The following is a 21,893-nucleotide window of genomic DNA, read 5'->3' as shown; positions in this document are numbered from 1 at the left end:
ACTACTCACCACCACTACCACCACCACCACTACTCACCACCACCACCACTACTCACCCCACCACCACTACTGACTCACCACCACCACGACTACCACCACCACCACTACTCACCCCACCACTACTCACCACCATCTACTCCCACCACCACCACTACTCATAACTCACCACCACTACTATTCCCACACCACTACGCACCACAACCAACACTACTCACCACCACCACTACTCACCACCAACACCACTACTACTCACCCTCAACACCACCCACTACTTCACCACCACCACTAATAATCACCCACCCCTCGTCTACTCACCCGACCAAGAGACTACTACTCACCCTCACCACCACTACTCACCCTCACTACTACTACCACTCACCCTCACCACTACTCACCCTCACAACTCACCCCCACCACCACAACTCACCACCTTTCCCCCAGTGGCTCCATCTCGTGATCGCGTTCCCCTCCACGTCTCCTCCCCTCTACGCCCCCCCGAGAGAGAGCGAGAGGGCTCTCATGCTTGCTTGTGCACTTTTAAATCATCGAGATTGAAAACTTGTCTATTTAGGACTGCGTGTTGTTGTTGTTGTGTTTAGTTTGTTGCCCCCTACCCCCCACTTCCGCACCTCCGCATGAGCACGGTTGACTACGTACGGTGCGAAAGAAGTCCAACGTACTACGTAGATGCTCACGATGTGCCAACCACGTGGTTTCCATCCCCGTGTCTCTCATCGTCTCTCTCTGTGCCCCCGCGTCTCTCCCCGCGTCTCCCCACGTCTCTCCGTGTCTCCCCGTGTCTCTCTCCGTGTCTCTCTCCGTGTCTCTCTCCGCGTCTCTCTCCGCGTCTCTACGTGTCTACCCGTGTCTCTCTCCGTGTCTCTCCCCGCGTCTCTCCGTGTCTCTCTCTCTCCGTGTCTCTCATCGTCTCTCTCTGTGCCCCCGTGTCTCTCCCCGTGTCTCTCCCCGCGTCTCCCCGTGTCTCTCCGTGTCTATCCCCGTGTCTCTCCCCTCGTCTCCTCGTGTCTCTCCGTGTCTCTCCCCGCGTCTCCTCGTGTCTTTCCCCGCGTCTCCTCGTGTCTCTCCGTGTTTCTCCCCGTGTCTCTCCCCTCGTCTCCTCGTATCTCCTCGTGTCTCTCCTCGTGTCTCTCCCCGTGTCTCTCCCCGCGTCTCCTCGTGTCTCTCCGTGTCTCTCTGCGTGTCTCTCTGCGTGTCTCTCTCCGCGTGTCTCTCCGCGTCTCTCGTGTCTCCCCGTGTCTCTCCCCATGTCTCCCCGTGTCTCTCCGTGTCTCCCCGTGTCTCTCCCCGCGTCTACCCGTATCTACCCGTGTCTCTCCCCATGTCTCCCCGTGTCTCTCCGTGTCTCCCCGTGTCTCTCCCGTGACCCCCCGTGTCTCTCCCGTGTCCCTCCGCGTGTCTCTCCCCGTGTGTCTCCCCGTGTCTCCCCGTATCTCTCCGTCTCTCCCCGCGTCTCCCCCGGCGTCTCCCCGTGTGTCTCCCCCCGCGTCTCCCCGTGTCTCCCCGTGTCTCCCCCCGTGTCTCCCCGTGTCTCCCCCCGTGTCTCCCCGTGTCTCTCCCGTGTCTCTCCGCCTGTCTCTCCGCGTGTCTCTCCGCGTGTCTCTCCGCGTGTCTCTCCGCGTGTCTCTCCCCGCGTCTCTCCCCGCGTCTCCCCGTGTCTCTCTCCGTGTCTCTCCCCGCGTGTCTCCCCGTGTCTCTCCGTGTCTCCCCGTGTCTCTCCCGTCTCTCCCCGTGTCTCTCCCCGTGTCTCCTCGTGTCTCCCCGTGTCTACTCGTCTCTCCCCGTGTCTCTCCCGTGTCTCCCCGTGTCTCTCCCCGTGTCTCTCCCCGTGTCTCCCCGTGTCTCTCTCCGTGTCTCTCTCCGTGTCTCTCTCCGTGTCTCTCCCCGTGTCTCTCTCCGTGTCTCTCTCCGTGTCTCTCCACGTGTCTCTCCACGTGTCTGTCCCCGCGTCTCTCCCCATGTGTCTCTCCCCACGTGCCCGTGTCTCCCTGTGTCTCTCCCCGTGTCTCTCCCCGTGTCTCTCCCCGTGTCTACCCGTGTCTCTCTCCGTGTCTCTCCCCGTGTCTCTCCACGTGTCTCTCCACGTGTCTCTCCACGTGTCTCCCCGTGTCTCTCCCCGTGTCTACTCATGTCTCCCCGTGTCTACTCATGTCTCCCCGTGTCTCTCCCCGCGTGTCTTCCCGCGTGTCTCCCCGTGTCTCTCCCCGTCTCTCCGCGTTTCTCCCCGCGTCTCTCCCCCTCCCCGTGTCTACTCGTGTCTCTCCTCGTGTCTCCCCGTGTCTACTCATGTCTCCCCGTGTCTCTCCCCGCGTGCCCGTGTCCCCCCGTGTCCCTCCCCGCATCTCCCCGCTAGCCCCGCCGAGGGCAAGCTGCCCGCAATGCGCACGGCGTGGGACGTGGTGTCGCGCGTGCGCTGGGACGAGACGCTCGACGCCGCCGAGTGGAGCGTCGTCTACGTCGACCGCTTCCTGGGGGAGCTGGAGCGCCCTTTCCTCGACTTCTGGTGGGGGGGGCTGGCGGGAGCCCCCCACGGCGAGCTGGCCGTGCCCCAGCACCGCGTGCGCCGCCTGCGCTGGCGCGGGGAGTGCGTGTGGGACCGCGAGCGCCGCCTCGACCGCGTCTTCGGCTCCACGGGGGGGGACGCCGTCGTCTTCGCTGACCCGACGGCCCCTCGTCCGGGGGCAGCGGCCGGGGAACAGGGGGCAGCGTTGGACCGGGGGGCAGCAGGGGACCAGAGGGCAGCGTGGGACCGGGGGGCAGCAGGGGACCAGAGGGCAGCGTGGGATCGGGGGGCAGCAGGGGACCAGGGGGCAGCAGGGGACCAGGGGGCAGCAGGGCAGCACGTGGAAGGGTCAGACGAGAGAGCGCAGAGGGATGCGACGGGGCCAGAGAGGGCAAGCTGGAAGGACGAGGGCGGAGTAGAGGGGTCGAGCCTTGAAGGGACAGGCCTCGTGCATGCAGCGGCGTTGGAGGGGGCAAATGTTAAGTGCGAGGTAGGACCCAATGGGGCAAGGCCAGAGCCAGAAGAGGCGAGGCCCAGGGATGAGGCAGGAGCCAAAGCGGCCGAACTTGATGAGGTTGGATCAGAGGGAGAATGGTCCGGGGACTGGGCATTCACGACGGATGAAGCAGCAGCAGCAGAGGGAGCACGGTCCAGTGAGTGGGCATGCCCCAAGGATGAACCAACATCAGAGGGGGCATTGTCTGGGGATTGGGCATTGCCCAAGGACGGGGCAGAACCAGATATTGGGCAGGGCCCCGTGATGGGACAGGAGCAGAGACTGGGCAAGCCTCAGAGATTGGGCAGGAGCCGAGGGGGCATGGCCTAGCGGTTGGGCCAGGGCACAGGCACGGGGCAGGGCCCGAGAGGCAGAGGTCGCAAACGGGTTTTGATTCCTTACCCGTACCCGGCCGCACCAGGGTCGCAAATGGGTACCCGTACCCGGCCGTACCCATACCCTACCCGTACCCGGCCGGGTACGGGTATCGGGTACCTGATTGCGACCTCTGGCATGAAGCCATGTTGCAGGCGCGGGTGGGTTGATTCTAGGAACTTGAATTGTGAGAAGAGACAAGACGTTGGGAAATGAGTGACAAACGGTGACTCACCAGTGACTCACGGCCTACCCGTACCCAGCCGCACCAGGGTCGCAAACGGCTACCCGTACCCGTACCCGGCCGGGTACGGGTAGCCGGGTATCGGGTAGGGTACGGGTATCGGGTACCCGGTTGCGACCTCTGCAGAGAGGGCACGGGAAATGTTGGTTCCACGCCAGGCGGGCCTGCCCCCTGCATTCCGTCAATGATGCCAATTTGTTTTTTGAGTTGTCGCGCCCTCCGATACGCAGGGGCGGGTGCGGAGTGTCTCTACGTCTCATCCAGAACATCTGAGAGTGAGGCAAACCCGAGTGGCAGCTGCTGTCCCTGTGCGATACGGGGGGGGGGGGGGGGGGGTCAGCACCTTGACCTCGTCTGTCTGATGTGGTTGCAGGGCAACAACCTCAATGTCACAATTCAGGTTGGTCAAGTCGGACGACTGCGTCAGGAGCAAAGGGGAGTTCAGTAAAACCTTGGATTGCGAGTAACTTGGTCTGCGAGTGTTTTGCAAGACGAGCAAATTTTTTAAAATAAATATTAATTTGATAAACGGAGCGAGGTCTTTGCAATACGAGTAGTACGTATATGCTTTGGCTCCCGAGCATCACGTGATCACTACGGATATATCAGTGCTTTGATATACGAGTGCTTTGGATTGCAAACACGTTTCCGATACGAATTATGCTCGCAATCCCAAGGTGTTTGTGGATCGGGGGCATTGAGTCGTTCGACTTTGTTGTAGAGTCTGTTTTCCGGATGACCAGTCACACGTTGCTGCAGAGTTTTACAATTTCCGTGAGCGCATCGTGGTTTGTGCAGTGGATTTCGATTTAGGGTGGAGTCTGTTAGCAGGGGGGCAATGATTGCTGCTTTTTGTGTGTGTGTGTAATTCCGAACGAGTAATTTGCGGCCAAATTATTTATTTATTTGGACCCTGATGCCAGCACCCTAGTGGCCTCCTCTTGCCAACGGCGTCACAGGATCTCTCTGACGTCCAGCTTCGAGTGAAGCAGAGTGCCGCGTGGTTGTGTTTACGTATTTCGCAGTTCAACATAACCACCCCCCGCGGTAATAACCAGGACGACCGCCGGTTCCGGACCGTGAACCTCTGCATTGAATCGCTGTGAACCAGAGGTCGCAACCGGGTACCCGATACCCGTACCCTACCCGATACCCGGCTACCCGTACCCGGCCGGGTACGGGTAGCCGTTTGCGACCCTGGTGCGGTCGGGTACGGGTACGGGATAGGCCGTGAGTCACTGGTGAGTAACCGTTTGTCACTCATTTCGGGTAGGGTACGGGTAGGGTACGGGTACCCATTTGCGACCCTGGTGCGGCCGGGTACGGGTACGGGTAAGGAATCAAAACCCGTTTGCGACCTCTGCCGTGAACTGCAAGAACACGGCCCGGGTTCGTCCGGCGTTTGTTGAGCTGCAATTGGCTTCCGGTTTGCGTGCAATGAGGAGGGCGACCTTTTACGTTATAAGGTCGTGCCTATTGCACACAAAGCGATTGCCACAAACGAACCACGATGCTTCGCTGATCTCGGCAAGGAGCACGAACCGCTAACTCCGCTCGTCCTCGCAGCGGCGGATTTTGGCGAAGCCTTCGATCGAAGACGGCGCTTTCGGACGCGCTTCATGCGGCCGTCTGGAACGCTCTTCCTACCGAAATGAAGCTATGTGCACTTTACAATCATCTCGATTGAAAGCTAATTTCTTTTTGCGTTTAGTTTGCGGTCCTTCACCCCCCTCCCCGCACCTCCGATGTAGCCGCGGCTGGTCACGTATGGCGCAAAAGAAGTTCAACATTCACACCAACGTTGGGCCCTGGGAGGCTCACGACGCCGCGTTTCGCCGTGCGCCACTCCAGTTTCGTTTACAGCATTCACGCCCCCGCCCCCCCCCCCTTTGCCCCCACCTCTCAAATCCTATTTTTTGCTGTCAAGATTTTACCGGTAATTTTTAGTTCGTTTAAAAAAAAATGTTTGTAGCCGTACGATTGTTGTTTTGGAATATTTCGCTTGAACCCGGTTTACATTTATGGAATCCCCACGTGAAATCTCGCTTCCTTTATTTGTTGCTGTTGTTGTTGTTGTTGTGAAGACGTAAACGCTTGCGAAGTTGGCACTCAAACCGAGGGGGGTTATCGGCTTGTACCCCGTTGCTGGCTCGCGCGCACAAATTCTCTCGGAACTCCCTTCCCGCACGGGCATCGAGCAGTCGTCGTTCCCTGGCGTGGTGCAGAGAGACGCGGACTTCTTCCCACTGGTTCGGGTCTCTCTCCGTGACGGCTGTTTCCCCCTCCACCACCACCCCACCACGCCACCACCACCCCACCACCACGCCAATAACCACCCCACCACCACCCCACCACGCCACCACCACCACCACCCCACCACCACCACCACCACCACGCCAATAACCATCCCACCACCACCCCACCACGCCACCACCACCACGCCACCACCACGCCACCCCACCACCACCACCACCCCACCACCACGCCAATAACCACCCCACCACCACGCCACCACCACCACCACCACCCCACCACCACCACCACCACCACGCACCACGCCACCACCACGCCACCACCACCACGCCGCCACCACCCCACCACCCCACCCACTACCACCCCACCACCACCACGCCGCCACCACCACGCCGCCACCACCACCCCCCCACCACACCCCACCCACTACCACCCCACCACCACACCCCACCACCACCCCACCACCACCACCCCACCACCACCACCACCCCCCCCCCACCACCACCACACCCCACCCCCACCCCACCACCACGCCACCACCACCACGCCGCCACCACCCACTCACCACCCCACCACCACCACCCCCCACCACCACCACACCCACCACCACCCACCACCACGCCGCCACCACCCCCACCACCACGCAATAACCACCCCACCACCACCACCACCACCCCCGCCGCCACCACCACCACGTCCGCCACCACCACCACCACCACCACCACCACACCACCCCACCCCACCCTTGTACGGTACGGGTTTTCTCCAGGAAACTCCGCTTCTAATCGCGCACGCAAGCGCTCATCATAACCCCCTTCTGCCGTTCCGAGACTGTCTGCAAGTCACAGCGCCGTTGTTTTTAAGGCGTCGTTACTCTACAGCCGGTGCCAACACCGTGTCGCACTGCCCTCCCACGTGGCCTTTCGACTGCCCGGTGACGTACGTTGACGAAGAACCGGTGCACGCGTACGACGCCGGGATGGGCAAGGGCGTCGTCTTTGAGCTGTGTGCGCCTTTTGGCGTCATCTGGTCGAGCACCAATTGAGACGAGGCTCAAAAGAAAGCTGTCTCTGGTGTGGACCAATCAGTTTCAAGGACAATGCGAATATATTATCAGTGTGGTTTTTTGTTGTTTGCATTTTGACTGCAAGTATTGTGGTTAATGCAGACACGAATCCTTGTAAAAAGGTTTCAGTTTTGTTGCCAGAAAAAAGGGGAAACCCCTTTTATTACCTCCTGTTTTATTGCCAGAAAGTGTAAAATACGATTTTTTTATTGTCATGAGGTTAGATATTTTTTTATTATCGGTTTTGAAGTTTCCTCGTGTGTCTCGTGGGCATGGTGTAAAAGGCGTCTTCTCATGAAAGGGCAGCCTCGAGTGGAGGCGAGCAATCGGTTTGAATCGATGTAACCCCCCCCCCCACGCACGGGACGTTCGCTGCATTGCCGCGGGATTTGGCGTCGTTAGCGCGCAAAGCCGCGGTGCATTACGCCAAGAGATGGTATAGCCCCCCCACCACGTGACCCCCCCCCCCCACCACGTGACCCCCCCACTACATCCCTCTTGTCCATGCCCCCCAGTGTCTCCGTCCACCCGCCGTGAGCCACCTCCACGCGTCTGTACCAGTTCCTCAATTCCATGTGCAGCCCCAGATTATACACCCACCCCCCCCCCACAATCACATACCCAGTCACGGTGTGGTGGGTGGTGGTTGTGATGGATAGCAACGGTGGTTGTTAGTGGAAGGATTTGTCATCGCGGTGGATGTGACGGATAGATGGGGACGGTGGCTGACACCAGCATCTCTGCGTAGGACACTGTGGGGGGGGGGGGCATTCGGCCGGCCGTGGGGGGGGGGGGGGCAGGTCACAACCGTGGACGTTGTTGACCGTGGTGCCACGCTCCAGATGACGGCCCCTTGTGGATTGCGAAGCTCCAGCTTGGGGCGATCGATGCATGGTGGCAAGCGGTGTCGTGGTGGATGTGGTGGCAAGCGGTGTAGTGGTGGAGGGTGGTGCGCAGTATAGTGGTGGATGTAATGGATGGCGGTAAGTGGTGGATGTGATGGAGAGTGGCAAGTGGTGGTGAATGTAATTGATGGTAGAAAGCGGTGTAGTAGTGGATGTAATGGATTGTAGAAAGCGGTATAGTGGATGTAATAGATGGTACAAAGCGGTGTAGTGGTGGATGTATGGCTGTGTGGCCTCGTCTAAAGCTATAGAATCCCAATTCCTCAGAATCACAACCAAACGTCCACACAGTCGTGCCATAACACTCCTCAGTGCAGCCTTAGAGCTGTTTGCGAACGCCCATCAAGGTTGGAAAAGCCTCAAAAGGGGGTTGGGGTGTGTGGACAGCACAATTATCTGGCGTCTTCCCAGCACAGATTCTTACAGACTTGATAGAATGCACCAGATATTCATTTAAGGCCAAGACAACTCCTCTCTGCTTTGCCTTTTGGTTTGTTGTCCTTCTGGCCCACCCCCACACCTCCGAAGAACACGGTTGGTTACGCATGGTATACATACGGACTACTATACATAAATACCTAAGGCAGAGGGGGCCCATGACACGTTTAGACAGAATTATCAACCTGGAAACTGAACTCAGGTCAGCAGATTCGCTGTGCAGTGATCACACCAACTTGGCCCTCTACGCTGCTGAAGTCCCCTCCCTCCCCCAACCTTTTTGTATGTACATAGAACTTCATTGGAACCTCATTTGCCAGTAAAAAATATAATTGGTTTTTTACCCTTCTATCTGGCAACAAAAATTACACCTTTTTTACAAGGAGTCATGTTTGCATAGACCACAATACCTGCAGTCATAATGCAAACAAAAAACATAACTCTGATAATGTATGCACTGCCCTTAAAGTTGTAAAAAATGTGTCATTTTTGTTGCCAGACAGAAGGGTAAAAAACCAATTATCACACATAGAACTTCTTTCACTCCGCACGTAACCACAGAGCCAGTACCGCACTCGCCCACAGCAGGCCCGAAACCAGAGGTCTTTCTCACGGTGGGATTTTATTTGAATAACGAACAGAAGGACAGCGACATCAGCAGCAGCGGCTGCTGTTGCTACTTGAGCTCCTTCACCTCCAGACCTGAAACACACGCGACGGCATGGAGAGGGAGGTCAGCACAGAGACACGAGTTTAACGGCGAGTGTTCACATGCATGTGTGGGGAGCGAGCGCTATTGTAGCGCTGCGCTACAAACCCCGGCGACCTGAGTTCGATTCCCGCTCACGACCGACACCAGCAACCATTATCTGAACCGGTCCTGGGCCTCCTCTCGGCCGACTCGGCCTCAAATGAGTACCTGGTGCGGTGTGTAAACATGGCCACTCGGGAGATACCCATCCCATGCCTTCATAAGTGCTCGCTAACAGCACTTGCCCCAATAGGCTAAGGGATCTTGGTCTTCCTGTAGTGCAAGTGCGATAAGTGCGAGTGGTGTGATTGCTAGTGAAAGTACTAAGAGTGTGTAGTTTGTATCGTGCGTGGTTGAAGTACTCACGTTAAAGTGTGTGGTGTGAATTGTGTGAGTACCACAGTACTTTAGCGCGGGTGCAGAGTCGTATTAAGTGTACTCTAGTGAGCAGTGTGTACCGCAGTTAGTAGGTTTAGTACCCAGGAGTAGAGAACGATAGCACGTGTGTGTTGTGAGAGTACTCAGTGTGTAGTGTACTCGTCAATGTGTGCAGCGAGTGCTCTCGCGTGTGACTAGTAATTGTGTAAAGTGTACTCCGGTGCGTGCAGTACGACTAATCCAGTGCGTGCAGTACTCGTGAGCGAGTGCCGTGAGTACTGTCCGGTGGTGGGGGGGCGAGCGTGCGTACCCGGTGGGAGTGACTGCTTGATCTTGTCGGCCTTCTCCTGGTCCATGATCACCAGGGTGTAGAGGAAGCGTGAGCAGCGCAGCTTGAACTTGTAGTTTTCTTTGTTCTTCTTGATCTTCACGGCTGAGACACGGGAGGGCGAGCGCGTTAACACATCCACCTGCTCTCACAGCTTGGGGGGCAAGTGCCGCTAAGGCCGGCACGGCCCACGGAAGCCGTGGTTGCGCCAGCCAGCCCTACTCCCGACCGGCTTTGTCGCCCCAGTGGCGACGTTCACACACCTCGCACCGGGTACACATTTGAGGCCGGGGTCCATCTAGGAAAGACCCCGGGACCAGTTTGGATAATAAGTCACCGGTGTTGGTCATGGACGGGAATCGAACTCGGCTCTCTGGCTCTGCAGCGCAGTGCGCCAGCCCACTGCACTACCACTCCTCCACCAACAACAACCGACATCGGCTACTCGGTGGCGGTGACGTCACCACGGCGCTCGTGCCAGGCTGTGTGCATTTCAAGGGCACGCAAAGTGTCGAACGCCCGCTGGCAGGTCACGGGACAGACCCAGGTGGCATGGGTTGACCGAGATGACTGGCAGATGCACCACCTGTGCCCCCCTACATTGCCAACTTGCTCCCCACACACACACCCCCATCACAACGTCCTTCACATGTAAAACCCGAGCACACGCATGTAGCAAGCCAGGTGACCGGGCCGATCACGTGAGAGCGGCCCAGTGAATAAGGCAAGCCGGGTTAATCTGCGAGCGCAATAGCATGTGCTGGCGACGGTGCACACCAGCACAAGACTCTAAGCCTCGCCCAACCACGGGAACACATCGCAAGACAGTCGAAACACATTGGGATTGCAGATAAACTCCACTGGTGGAGTGAGCTGAGGTGTAGAGGGGTGTTGTGGTGTCGTGCTGGCAGTGGAATGGTGTGTTGATGTGTAGTGCTGGTAGTGGTGTGTTGATGTGTAGTGGTGTGTTGTGGTGTAGTGCTGGCAGCGAAGTGGTGTAGACCTGGTAGTGGAATGGTGTGTTGTGGTGCTGGCAGTGGTGTTGAGGTGTGGTGCTGGTAGTGGTGTGTTGAGGTGTGGTGCTGGTAGTGGTGTGTTGTGGTGCTGGCAGTGGTGTTGAGGTGTGGTGCTGGTAGTGGTGTGTTGTGGTGCTGGTAGTGGTGTGTTGATGTGTAGTGGTGTGTTGTGGTGTAGTGCTGGCAGCAAAGTGTAGACCTGGTAGTGGAATGGTGTGTTGTGGCTGCTGGTATTGGTGTTGAGGTGTGGTGCTGGCGGTGGTGTGTTGTGGTGTAGTGCTGGTAGTGGTATGTTGAGGTGTGGTGCTGGTAGTCCAGCGTGATGCGGTGCAGTGGCTCACATTTGGCATCCTTTCTCCGTGCCTTGAGGAGGAACTCCTTGATCTCCTCAATTTGGCGAGGCTGTGGAGCACAAGACGCGGCACAGGCGGCGATCACCCACCCATTCACCACAGCGCACTCGGCCACAACTCACACGACCATCGCAGGCCACACGCCACATCTCACACACCACCAATAGCCTGCACGACACGGTGCGCGCGTGCGGTGCGTGATGTGTGCGTCGTGAACTCTGTCACGTGCCAAGCGGATTCCCCATCTCACCATGGCTGTGCACTTCTTCTGTTGCCGCTTGGATCAAGCTGCACACGCACACACATGGGGACACAGCAAAGATGCCACGTTAGCCGCACGGCCTACCGCCTCAAGCGTTGCCCGCAGGGCGAGCCCCCCCCCCCCCCACCGCCCTTCGTATCCCCAGCGGTGATTGTGCGCACAACGCGGCAGAGACTCATTTAGGGCCGAGTCGATCTAGGAGGTGTAGAACCGGGCTCGGGTTATACACCAATTGATGTAAAGTCAGCTGTGGCCGGGAGTTGGAACACAAGAAGGGTTTGGCTTGCTGGGTTTGTAGTTGGGCAGTGTGTGTGTGCGCATCAACCGCTGTGCCACCACTCCTCACACAACCCCCACACACACGGCAACAACCCTTCTTCCCCCAAGGGGGAGGCCCCATAAGGGCAAGTCACGTGTGTGGGGGGGGGGGTTCATTTGAATCACGTTGGGCAGTCTACTGCGTGGACCGAAGACAACACGAGCCTAGAAATACAGTACAGCATGGCGGGGAATGGCTTACAAAGCTAAAATAACAAAATTGTATCCTGTTTATGTTATGAAATAGCATACGACAGGACAATGACGTTTTGCCGCCTGCTGCTGGACATCTGTGGGAAAAAGCTTTATAGATCATCGAATTCCTCCAGGATAAATATTCCGATTCTTAGGCCGCCACGTCAGACGCGGAAGGTCACGCGTGATGAACGGACGGAGCAGATTGGAGTTCAAGATAATTCACAAACACAACTCTGATAATGTATGCACTGTCCTTGAAGTTGATTGGTCCACACCCGAGACAGCTTTTCTTAAGAGCCTAGCCTCACATGGTGTTGGACCAGATGACGCCAAAAGGCGCACAACTCAAAGGACAATACACCAGAGTATGAGAGCTCGGGGTGAAGCATTTACACCATTGGAACCCCCTAAAAAAGGTGTCAGTTTTGTTGCCAGATAAAAGGGTAAAAAACCAATTATCAGATTTTTTAATCTGGCAAATGAGGTTCCAATGGTGTAAACCCAAAGTGACTTGGTTCAGACACGTTATGGCTATACGAGATGTTGACTACCTCGCCTGGTATGCAGTAAGTCGTGGGTTCGAGCCAGACCCTGCCACCTGCTGTATATTTGGAGTCTGCGTCTCTCTCCCTGTGATTGCGTGAATTTCTACGGTCTCCCCCCTCCCATTCCACATTTAGAAGCATGCACTTACAATGATTTGTTTGCTACTGTAAATGTTTACACGATAAGCCACTTCGTTGGAGTTGTATCACTTGTGATGGACTGGTCGCTTCTGAAAGAGAGCCATATAGCCCAGTGGGGGGGGGGGGGGAGGCCTTGCCGAGTAAAATAAACCAAATCTGTCTGTCCGCCTGATGATACCGGTTGTAATTACGTTCTGTTTACGTGACGTTCAAAAGACGGAGCGGCAGTAAAAATCACGGAGCCGCGTTCCAGAGGGAACGCGGCTCCGTGGAAGAGACGGAGCGACGAAACGAAGCCAGCACGCAAACTACAATCGAGAACGACCACACACAGACACACACCGTAGTGAGTAGACCCAACACTCACCAGGACCCACACACACACAACGTAGTGCGTAGCCCCAACACTCACCATCACCACACACAGACACACACCGTAGTGAGTAGACCCAACACTCACCATCACCACCACTCACACCACGTAGTGAGTAGCCCCAACACTCACCATCACCACCACTCACACCGTAGTGAGTAGGCCCAACACTCACCAGCTCCCCCACACACACACCGTAGTCAGTAGCCCCAACACTCACCATCACCCCCACACACACCACGTAGTGAGTAGCTCCAACACTCACCATCACCACCACACACATCACGTAGTGAGTAGCTCAAACACTAACCAGCACCACCACTCACACCGTAGTGAGTAGCCCCAACACTCACCATCACCACCACACACACACCGTAGTGAGTAGCCCCAACACTCACCATCACCACCACTCACACAACGTAGTCAGTAGCCCCAACACTCACCATCACCACCACTCACACACCACGTAGTCAGTAGCCCCAAAACTAACCATCACCCCCACTCACACAACGTAGTGAGTAGCCCCAACACTCACCATCACCCCCACACACGTAGTCAGTAGCCCCAACACTCACCATCACCACCACTCACACACCACGTAGTCAGTAGCCCCAAAACTAACCATCACCCCCACTCACACAACGTAGTGAGTAGCCCCAACACTCACCATCACCCCCACACACGTAGTCAGTAGCCCCAACACTCACCATCACCACCACTCACACACCACGTAGTCAGTAGCCCCAAAACTAACCATCACCCCCACTCACACAACGTAGTGAGTAGCCCCAACACTCACCATCACCCCCACACACGTAGTCAGTAGCCCCAACACTCACCATCACCACCACACACACACCACGTAGTCAGTAGCCCCAAAACTAACCATCATCACCACTCACACGCGCGCCGGGCCGCAATTTACGCGGCACGACCGAGCCCGGGTTCTCCGCGAGACACCGACTCGGTTATCGCGACGATTCGCGACGCGGGCGGTGTCGGATGGATGCGGATTGCGAAGCGACGCGGCGCCTCTCCGCTGGGGCCGCGTGCCTCCTCACCTAGGCCGCAACTTCCTCCCTCTTGCTCCTCGCCGGAAAAGGCAGCGGCTACCCACAATCCCCCTTATATAGGGGGGGCGGGGGGGGGGACGAACCGGCGCTACGGCGAGCGCGCGCGGACGCGTTGATTGATATTTACGAAACGCGATTGTTTTTTTTGTCAGTGTGTAAAAATGTAATTGTAAATTATAGTCTACTCGTTGGTTCTTTCGGTAAAGTCATGTAGGTATACATTAAATCGCGACGTTGGATGATCCCTCCCGCTCCCCCCCCGCCCCGTGGCATCGTGATCCATGTTCTATCCACTGCTGTGCTTGTTTAACTTAAAAAAACGCATGTAATTGTGGTGTTGATGATGATGTTTTTGGTGAAGTTGAAGATGATGGTGATGGTGGTGATGGTGGCGATGATGGTGGTGGTGGTGATGATGATGGTTATAATGATGGTGATGGTTCTCATGATGATGGTGGTGTTGGTGATAATATTTATGGTGTTGGTGATGATGGTGGTTGTGGTTACGATGTTGTTGATGGTGATGATGGTTGTGATGATGGTTGGCACAGTAGGGGGGTACAGCTGGTGGTGCATCTACCGGTCATCTCAGCCAACCCATGGCACCTGCTGGGTCTGTCCCGAGACCTCCTGCACCTAGCCTGGCACAGTAGGGGGTACAGCTGGTGATGCATCTGTAGGTCATCTCAGCCAACCCATGGCACCTGCTGGGTCTGTCCCGAGACCTCCTGCACCTAGCCTGGCACAGTAGGGGGTACAGCTGGTGATGCATCTGTAGGTCATCTCAGCCAACCCATGGCACCTGCTGGGTCTGTCCCGAGACCTCCTGCACCTAGCCTGGCACAGTAGGGGGGGTACAGCTGGTAGTGCGTCTGTCGGTCATCTCAGCCAACCCATGGCACCTGCTGGGTCTGTCCCGAGACCTCCTGCACCTAGCCTGGCACAGTAGGGGGGTACAGCTGGTGGTGCATCTACCGGTCATCTCAGTCAACCAACCCATGGCACCTGCTGGGTCTGTACCACGTGACCTTCTCCTGTCAGCGAGCCTTCGACAATCCACGTGGCAGCCTCAAAGTGCACCTAGCCTGGCACAGGCGCCGTGGCGACGTCACCGTCACTTCGTGGCGAATGGCCGGGGTGTTGGTATTGGATGGTGGTGGTGGTGATGTTGGTGACGACGATTTGGACATCGTGGTTGTTCAAGTTCATGTATTAGGTATAGCCCTGTGAGCCATTCGGCTCTTGAATCGGGTGCAACCGCAACAAACAAAAAACAAAAACATGAACAAGAAAACATCTTAAAGTGACTATGTGACAACAACGGTGCCACCCTGAGCGGAGTGGTCGTAGGGGGTAGTGACACGCCCTCTTGTGGTGGTGGGGGGTAGTGACGTGATGGTGGGGGGGGTAGTGACGTGGTGGTGGGGGGTAGTGACACGCCCTCTTGTGGTGGGGGGGGGGGGTAGTGACGTGGTGGTGGGGGGTAGTGACACGCCCTCTTGTGGTGGTGGGGGGTAGTGACGTGATGGTGGGGGGGGGGTAGTGACGTGGTGGTGGGGGGTAGTGACACGACCCCTTGTGGTGGTGGGGGGTAGTGACGTGGTGGTGGGGGGGGTAGTGACGTGATGGTGGGGGGTAGTGACACGACCCCTTGTGGTGGTGGGGGGTAGTGACGTGGTGGTGGGGGGGGGTAGTGACGTGGTGGTGGAGGGTAGTGACACGCCCTCTTGTGGTGGTGGGGGGTAGTGACGTGGTGGGGGGGGGGGTAATGACACGCCCCTCGTGGTGGTGGGGGGTAGTGACACACCCCCTCGTGGTGGTGGGGGGTAGTGACGTGGTGGTGGGGGGTAGTGACACGCCCCTCGTGGTGGTGGGGGGTAGTGACGTGGTGGTGGGGGGTAGTGACGTGGTGGTGGGGGGTAGTGACACGCCCCTCGTGGTGGTGGGGGGTAGTGACACGCCCTCTTGTGGTGGTGGGGGGTAGTGACACGCCCCTTGTGGTGGTGGGGGGTAGTGACACGCCCCTCGTGGTGGTGGGGGGTAGTGACGTGGTGGTGGGGGGTAGTGACGTGGTGGTGGGGGGTAGTGACGTGGTGGTGGGGGGTAGTGACGTGGTGGTGGGGGGTAGTGACGTGGTGGTGGGGGGTAGTGACACGCCCCTTGTGGTGGTGGGGGGTAGTGACACGCCCCTTGTGGTGGTGGGGGGTAGTGACGTGGTGGTGGGGGGTAGTGACGTGGTGGTGGGGGGTAGTGACACGCCCCTTGTGGTGGTGGGGGTAGTGACACGCCCCTTGTGGTGGTGGGGGGTAGTGACGTGGTGGTGGGGGGTAGTGACACGCCCCTTGTGGTGGTGGGGGGTAGTGACACGCCCCTTGTGGTGGTGGGGGGTAGTGACGTGGTGGTGGGGGGTAGTGACGTGGTGGTGGGGGGTAGTGACACGCCCCTCGTGGTGGTGGGGGGTAGTGACACGCCCCTTGTGGTGGTGGGGGGTAGTGACGTGGTGGTGGGGGGTAGTGACGTGGTGGTGGGGGGTAGTGACACGCCCCTCGTGGTGGTGGGGGGTAGTGACACGCCCCCTCGTGGTGGTGGGGGGTAGTGACACGCCCCCTCGTGGTGGTGGGGGGTAGTGACACGTCCCTCGTGGTGGTGGGGGGTAGTGACACGCCCCCTCGTGGTGGTGGGGGGTAGTGACACGCCCCTCGTGGTGGTGGGGGTAGTGACACGCCCCCTCGTGGTGGTGGGGGGTAGTGACACGCCCCTCGTGGTGGTGGGGGGTAGTGACACACCCCCTCGTGGTGGTGGGGGGTAGTGACACGCCCCTCGTGGTGGTGGGGGTAGTGACACGCCCCTCGTGGTAGTGGGGGGTAGTGACACGCCCCTCGTGGTGGTGGGGGGTAGTGACACGCCCCTTGTGGTGGTGGGGGGTAGTGACACGCCCCTCGTGGTGGTGGGGGGTAGTGACACGCCCCTCGTGGTGGTGGGGGGTAGTGACACGCCCCTCGTGCTGGTGGGGGGTAGTGACACGCCCCTCGTGGTGGTGGGGGGTAGTGACACGCCCCTCTCCCGATGGCGTGGATTTTTCTCCGGGTCCTCCAATTTTTACCTCCACATTTAGAATGAACATCACGAATGTAAAGTGTCTGGCTGCTGATGTAAATGTCTACATGACGATGATGATGAAGCCACTTCGCTTTAAATAGTTGATCGTTTAGCAACCTCATCATCGATAATTGTTTTTTTTACCCTTTTATCTGGCAACAACCTTTTTTACAAAGTAGTTGCAAAAAAGGTGTCAGTTTTGTTGCCAGATAAAAGGGTAAAAAACCAATGATCATATTTTGCTACTGGCAAAGGAGGTTCCAATGGTGTAAATTATTACCCCGAGCTCTCATACTCTGATGGTGCATTGTCTTTGAGTTGTGCGCCTTTTGGCGTCATCTGGTAAAAAAAAGGTGTCAGTTTTGTTGCCAGATAAAAGGGTAAAAAACCAATTATCATATTTTGCTACTGGCAAAGGAGGTTCCAATGGTGTAAACTTCATCATCACCACCACCACCAGCCATGGTCAATCCACTGCAGGATGAGGGCTTCTCTCCCCAATCCGTTGCCACCTCTGGCGATCCTGCGGGGTTAACGATCCGGGCAGCAGCAACCACGAGTTGATTTCCATCGCCCCATCTCCTCTGTTGGTGGGAAAAACCTCGGGCAGAAGACGTCACGGGCTGGAACGAGGCATAACTGATGGAAGGAGTGGTGATTAATTTCATAATAAAACTAAACTATGATTATTTAGGCGGCCTGGCCGTCACAAATGACAGCTCAACGTCGTGGCTTTATCATCATCATCATCAGGTGGACTTTTATAGCAGCAAGCAAATCACTCTAAACGCGTGGTGAAATCGATTCTAAATGTGAAGGTAAAAAAAAACGGAGGACCTGGAGAAAAATCTACGCGATCACCGGGAGAGAGAGAGACACGCAAACTCCAAATATACAGCAGCAGCAGCAGGCGTCAGGGTCGGGATAGAACCCACGACCTCCTGCATACCAGGCGAGGTAGTTAACATCTCAACACGGAGAGAGACACGCAAACTCCAGATATACAGCAGCAGGCGTCAGGATCAGGATCGAACCCACGACCTCCTGTGTACCAGGCGAGGTAGTCAACATCTCGCCACGGAGAGAGGCACGCAAACTCCAAATATACAGCAACAGGCGTCAGGGTCGGGATCGAACCCACGACCTCCTGTACACCAGGCGAGGTAGTTAACATCTCCTAGCCACCGTAGCTCCCAAGAATGATGCAGCAGTGGCAGCCAAAGGATGTAATCTACTGCACGTGACCTTAATGGTTGAGGAATTGAGTCTGTGAGAGAGAGAGTGGAAGTTGGAGACCTTTATTTAAAACAGCTGAGGGGGTAGTCGCGGGCGAGGGGTAATTGTGGGCGAGGGGGTTGCTATGGGTGATGAGGTTGCCATGGGCGAGGGGGTTGCCATGGGTGAGGGGGTTGCTATGGGCGAGGGGGTTGCCATGGGTGAGGGGGTTGCCATGGGCGAGGGGGTTGCCATGGGCGAGGGGGTTGCCATAGCGAGGGGGTTGCCATGGGTGATGGGGTTGCCATGGGCGAGGGGGTTGCCATGGGCGAAGGGGTTGCTATGGGTGAGGGGGTTGCTATGGGTGAGGGGGTTGCCATGGGTGAAGGGGTTGCTATGGGCGAGGGGGTTGCCATGGGCGAGGGGGTTGCTATGGGCGAGGGGGTTGTCATGGGCGAGGGGGTTGCTATGGGTGAGGGGGTTGCTATGGGCGAGGGGGTTGCCAATGGTGAAGGGGTTGCTATGGGCGAGGGGGTTGCCATGGGCGAGGGGGTTGCCATGGGTGAGGGGGTTGCTATGGGCGAGGGGGTTGCCATGGGCGAGGGGGTTGCTATGGGCGAGGGGGTAGCGATGGGTGAGGGGGTTGCCATGGGCGAGGGGGTTGCCGTGGGTGATGGGGTTGCGATGGGCGAGGGGGTAGCAATGGGCGGGGGGGGGGGGTTGCTATGGGTGATGGGGTTGCTATGGGCGAGTGGGTTGCCATGGGTGATGGGGTAGCGATGAGCGAGGGGGGGGGTTGCTATGGGCGAGGGGGTAGCGATGGGCGGGGGGGGGCTGCTATGGGTGATGGGGTTGCTATGGGCGAGTGGGTTGCCATGGGTGATAGGGTAGCGATGAGCGAGGGGGTCCTCTGAGATTCACGGCTGTGTTCACGTGGCACGACCAACACGGCACCAACACGGAGCGCGTCGATACAAAAACAAAAGTCACTTTACAAAAATCATCATCATCATCATCGTCAGTAGCCATGATCATCATCATCAGTAGCCATGATCATCATCATCATCATCCTCAGTAGCCATGATCATCATCATCATCTTCAGTAGCCATGATCATCATCAGTAGCCATGATCAGCATCATCATCAGTAGCCATGATCATCATCATCATCCTCAGTAGCCATGATCATCATCATCATCCTCAGTAGCCATGATCATCATCATCATCATCCTCAGTAGCCATGATGATCATCATCATCATCAGTAGCCATGATCATTCCACTGCTGGATGAAGGCTACTGCCATTTCTCACGACGCTGAGATGTGAATGTTACAAAGACCCCACCGCGTGTATCCCACGCAAGGCTGTTGGGGGACCGTGAGTGCGTGGGGTCACCGTGCCCCTGTGAAGGGGTCAACGGCACACTCACGAGCGGAGGAGCGCGGCCGTCTTTGTCTCTCCATGGGGGCTGACGTTCACACACCGCACCAGGAGAAGGGATTCCTCTGCTTATGAACATTCGACTCACAAACTTTCAGAGATACGAACAAAGCTGTCCCGTACGTCATGTAGATGCCACATGAAGAACCAGTGGCATCGAATCTACAGAACGTGAAGAACCAGTGGCATCTACATCTGCAGAACGTGAAGAATCAGTGGCTTCTCCATCTGCAGAACGTGAAGAACCAGCGGCATCTACATCTACAGAACGTGAAGAGCCAGTGGCATCTACATCTGCAGAACGTGAAGAATCAGTGGCTTCTCCATCTGCAGAACGTGAAGAACCAGCGGCATCTACATCTACAGAACGTGAAGAGCCAGTGGCATCTACATCTGCAGAACGTGAAGAACCAGTGGCATCTACATCTACAGAACGTGAAGAACCAGTGGCATCTACATCTACAGAACGTGAAGAACCAGTGGCATCTACATCTACAGAACGTGAAGAACCAGTGGCATCTACATCTGTGGAACTTGAAGAACCAGTAGCATCGACATCTGCAGAACGTGGCATCTACATCTACAGAACGTGAAGAACCAGTGGCATCTACATCTACAGAACATGCAGAACCAGTGGTATCTACATCTGTGGAACTTGAAGAACCAGTGGCATCTACATCTACAGAACGTGAAGAACCAGTGGCATTTACATCTACAGAACGTGAAGAACCAGTGGCATCTACATCTGCAGAACGTGAAGAACCGGTGGCATCTACATCTGCAGAACGTGAAGAACCAGTGGCATCTACATCTGCAGAACGTAAAGAACCAGTGGCATCTACATCTGCAGAACGTAAAGAACCAGTGGCATTTACATCTGCAGAACGTGAAGAATCAGTGGCATCTACATCTGCAGAACGTGAAAAACCAGTGGCATCTACATCTACAGAACGTGAAGAACCAGTGGCATTTACATCTGCAGAACGTGAAGAATCAGTGGCATCTACATCTGCAGAACGTGAAGAACCAGTGGCATCTACATCTACAGAACTTGAATAACCAGTGGCATCTACATCTACAGAACGCGAAGAACCAGTGGCATCTACATCTACAGAACGTGAAGAACCAGTGGCATCTACATCTGCAGAACGTGAAGAACCAGTGGCATCTATATCTACAGAACGTGAAGAACCAGTGGCATTTACATCTACAGAACGTGAAGAACCAGTGGCATCTACATCTACAGAACGTAAAGAACCAGTGGCACCTACATCTGCAGAACGTGAAGAAACAGTGGCATCTACATCTGCAGAACTTGAAGAACCAGTGGCATCTACATCTGCAGAACGTGAAGAACCAGTGGCATCTACATCTGCAGAACGTGAAGAACCAGTGGCATCTCCATCTGCAGAACGTGAAGAACCAGTGGCATCTACATCTGCAGAACGTGAAGAACCAGTGGCACCTACATCTGCAGAACACGAAGAACCAGTGGCATCTACATCTGCAGAACACGAAGAACCAGTGGCATCTACATCTACAGAACGTGAAGAACCAATGGCATCTACATCTGCAGAACGTGAAGAACCAGTGGCATCTACATCTGCAGAACGTGAAGAACCAGTGGCATATACATCTGCAGAACGTGAAGAACCAGGAGATTGTACAACTTTTAAAGCCACTCCCCGTGTGTAGTGTACATGCAGGATAACACGTTAAGATTCACAAGATATAAAGTTTCACTTACGAACAAATCGACTTACGAACAGACTTCTGGAACCCAACTCGTTAGTGAATAGAGGAGTCCCTGTCCTCATTTATGGCTGAGTCGACCTGAGGGGGTGGAGATGCAGATTAATCGCCACCGCTCCTTGGGAAAACAAATGGAACCACGATCCACCCAACTCGCTCCATCTCCGCGGGGAGGGGACGTGAATGATGAGGTATAAAGACGTGGAGACTCACACGGAGAGACACACGGGGACACACACAGAGACACACGGAGACACACACAGAGACTCACACAGAGACACACACGGGGACACACACAGAGACACACACAGAGACACACACGGGGACACACACGGGGACACACACATAGACACA

At 56.4% G+C, this 21,893-nt stretch overlaps 1 protein-coding gene and 1 non-coding gene across 2 annotated transcripts; both read right to left on the bottom strand.

Moving 5' to 3' along the window:
• Window positions 1–8,901: 8,901 nt before the first annotated feature.
• Window positions 8,902–14,088, bottom strand: RPL38 (ribosomal protein L38). The gene is made up of 5 exons (XM_061577196.1): window positions 14,023–14,088; window positions 11,375–11,412; window positions 11,113–11,173; window positions 9,738–9,860; window positions 8,902–9,000 (listed from the first exon to the last, which is right to left on the bottom strand). Exons 2-5 carry the CDS (start codon window positions 11,375–11,377, stop codon window positions 8,975–8,977), a joined length of 213 nt encoding a protein of 70 aa, XP_061433180.1. The 5' UTR covers window positions 11,378–11,412; window positions 14,023–14,088; the 3' UTR covers window positions 8,902–8,974.
• Window positions 10,424–10,556, bottom strand: LOC133358871 (small nucleolar RNA SNORA3/SNORA45 family). Its single transcript, XR_009757136.1, has one exon. It is a non-coding gene; the product is annotated as a small nucleolar RNA SNORA3/SNORA45 family (small nucleolar RNA).
• Window positions 14,089–21,893: the final 7,805 nt, after the last annotated feature.

This window comes from Lethenteron reissneri, chromosome 63, assembly GCF_015708825.2.
Source record: "Lethenteron reissneri isolate LAM-NWPU_2019-01 chromosome 63, ASM1570882v1, whole genome shotgun sequence".
Lineage (NCBI taxonomy): Eukaryota > Metazoa > Chordata > Hyperoartia > Petromyzontiformes > Petromyzontidae > Lethenteron > Lethenteron reissneri.
This window is presented reverse-complemented; position numbering and strand designations above follow the sequence as displayed.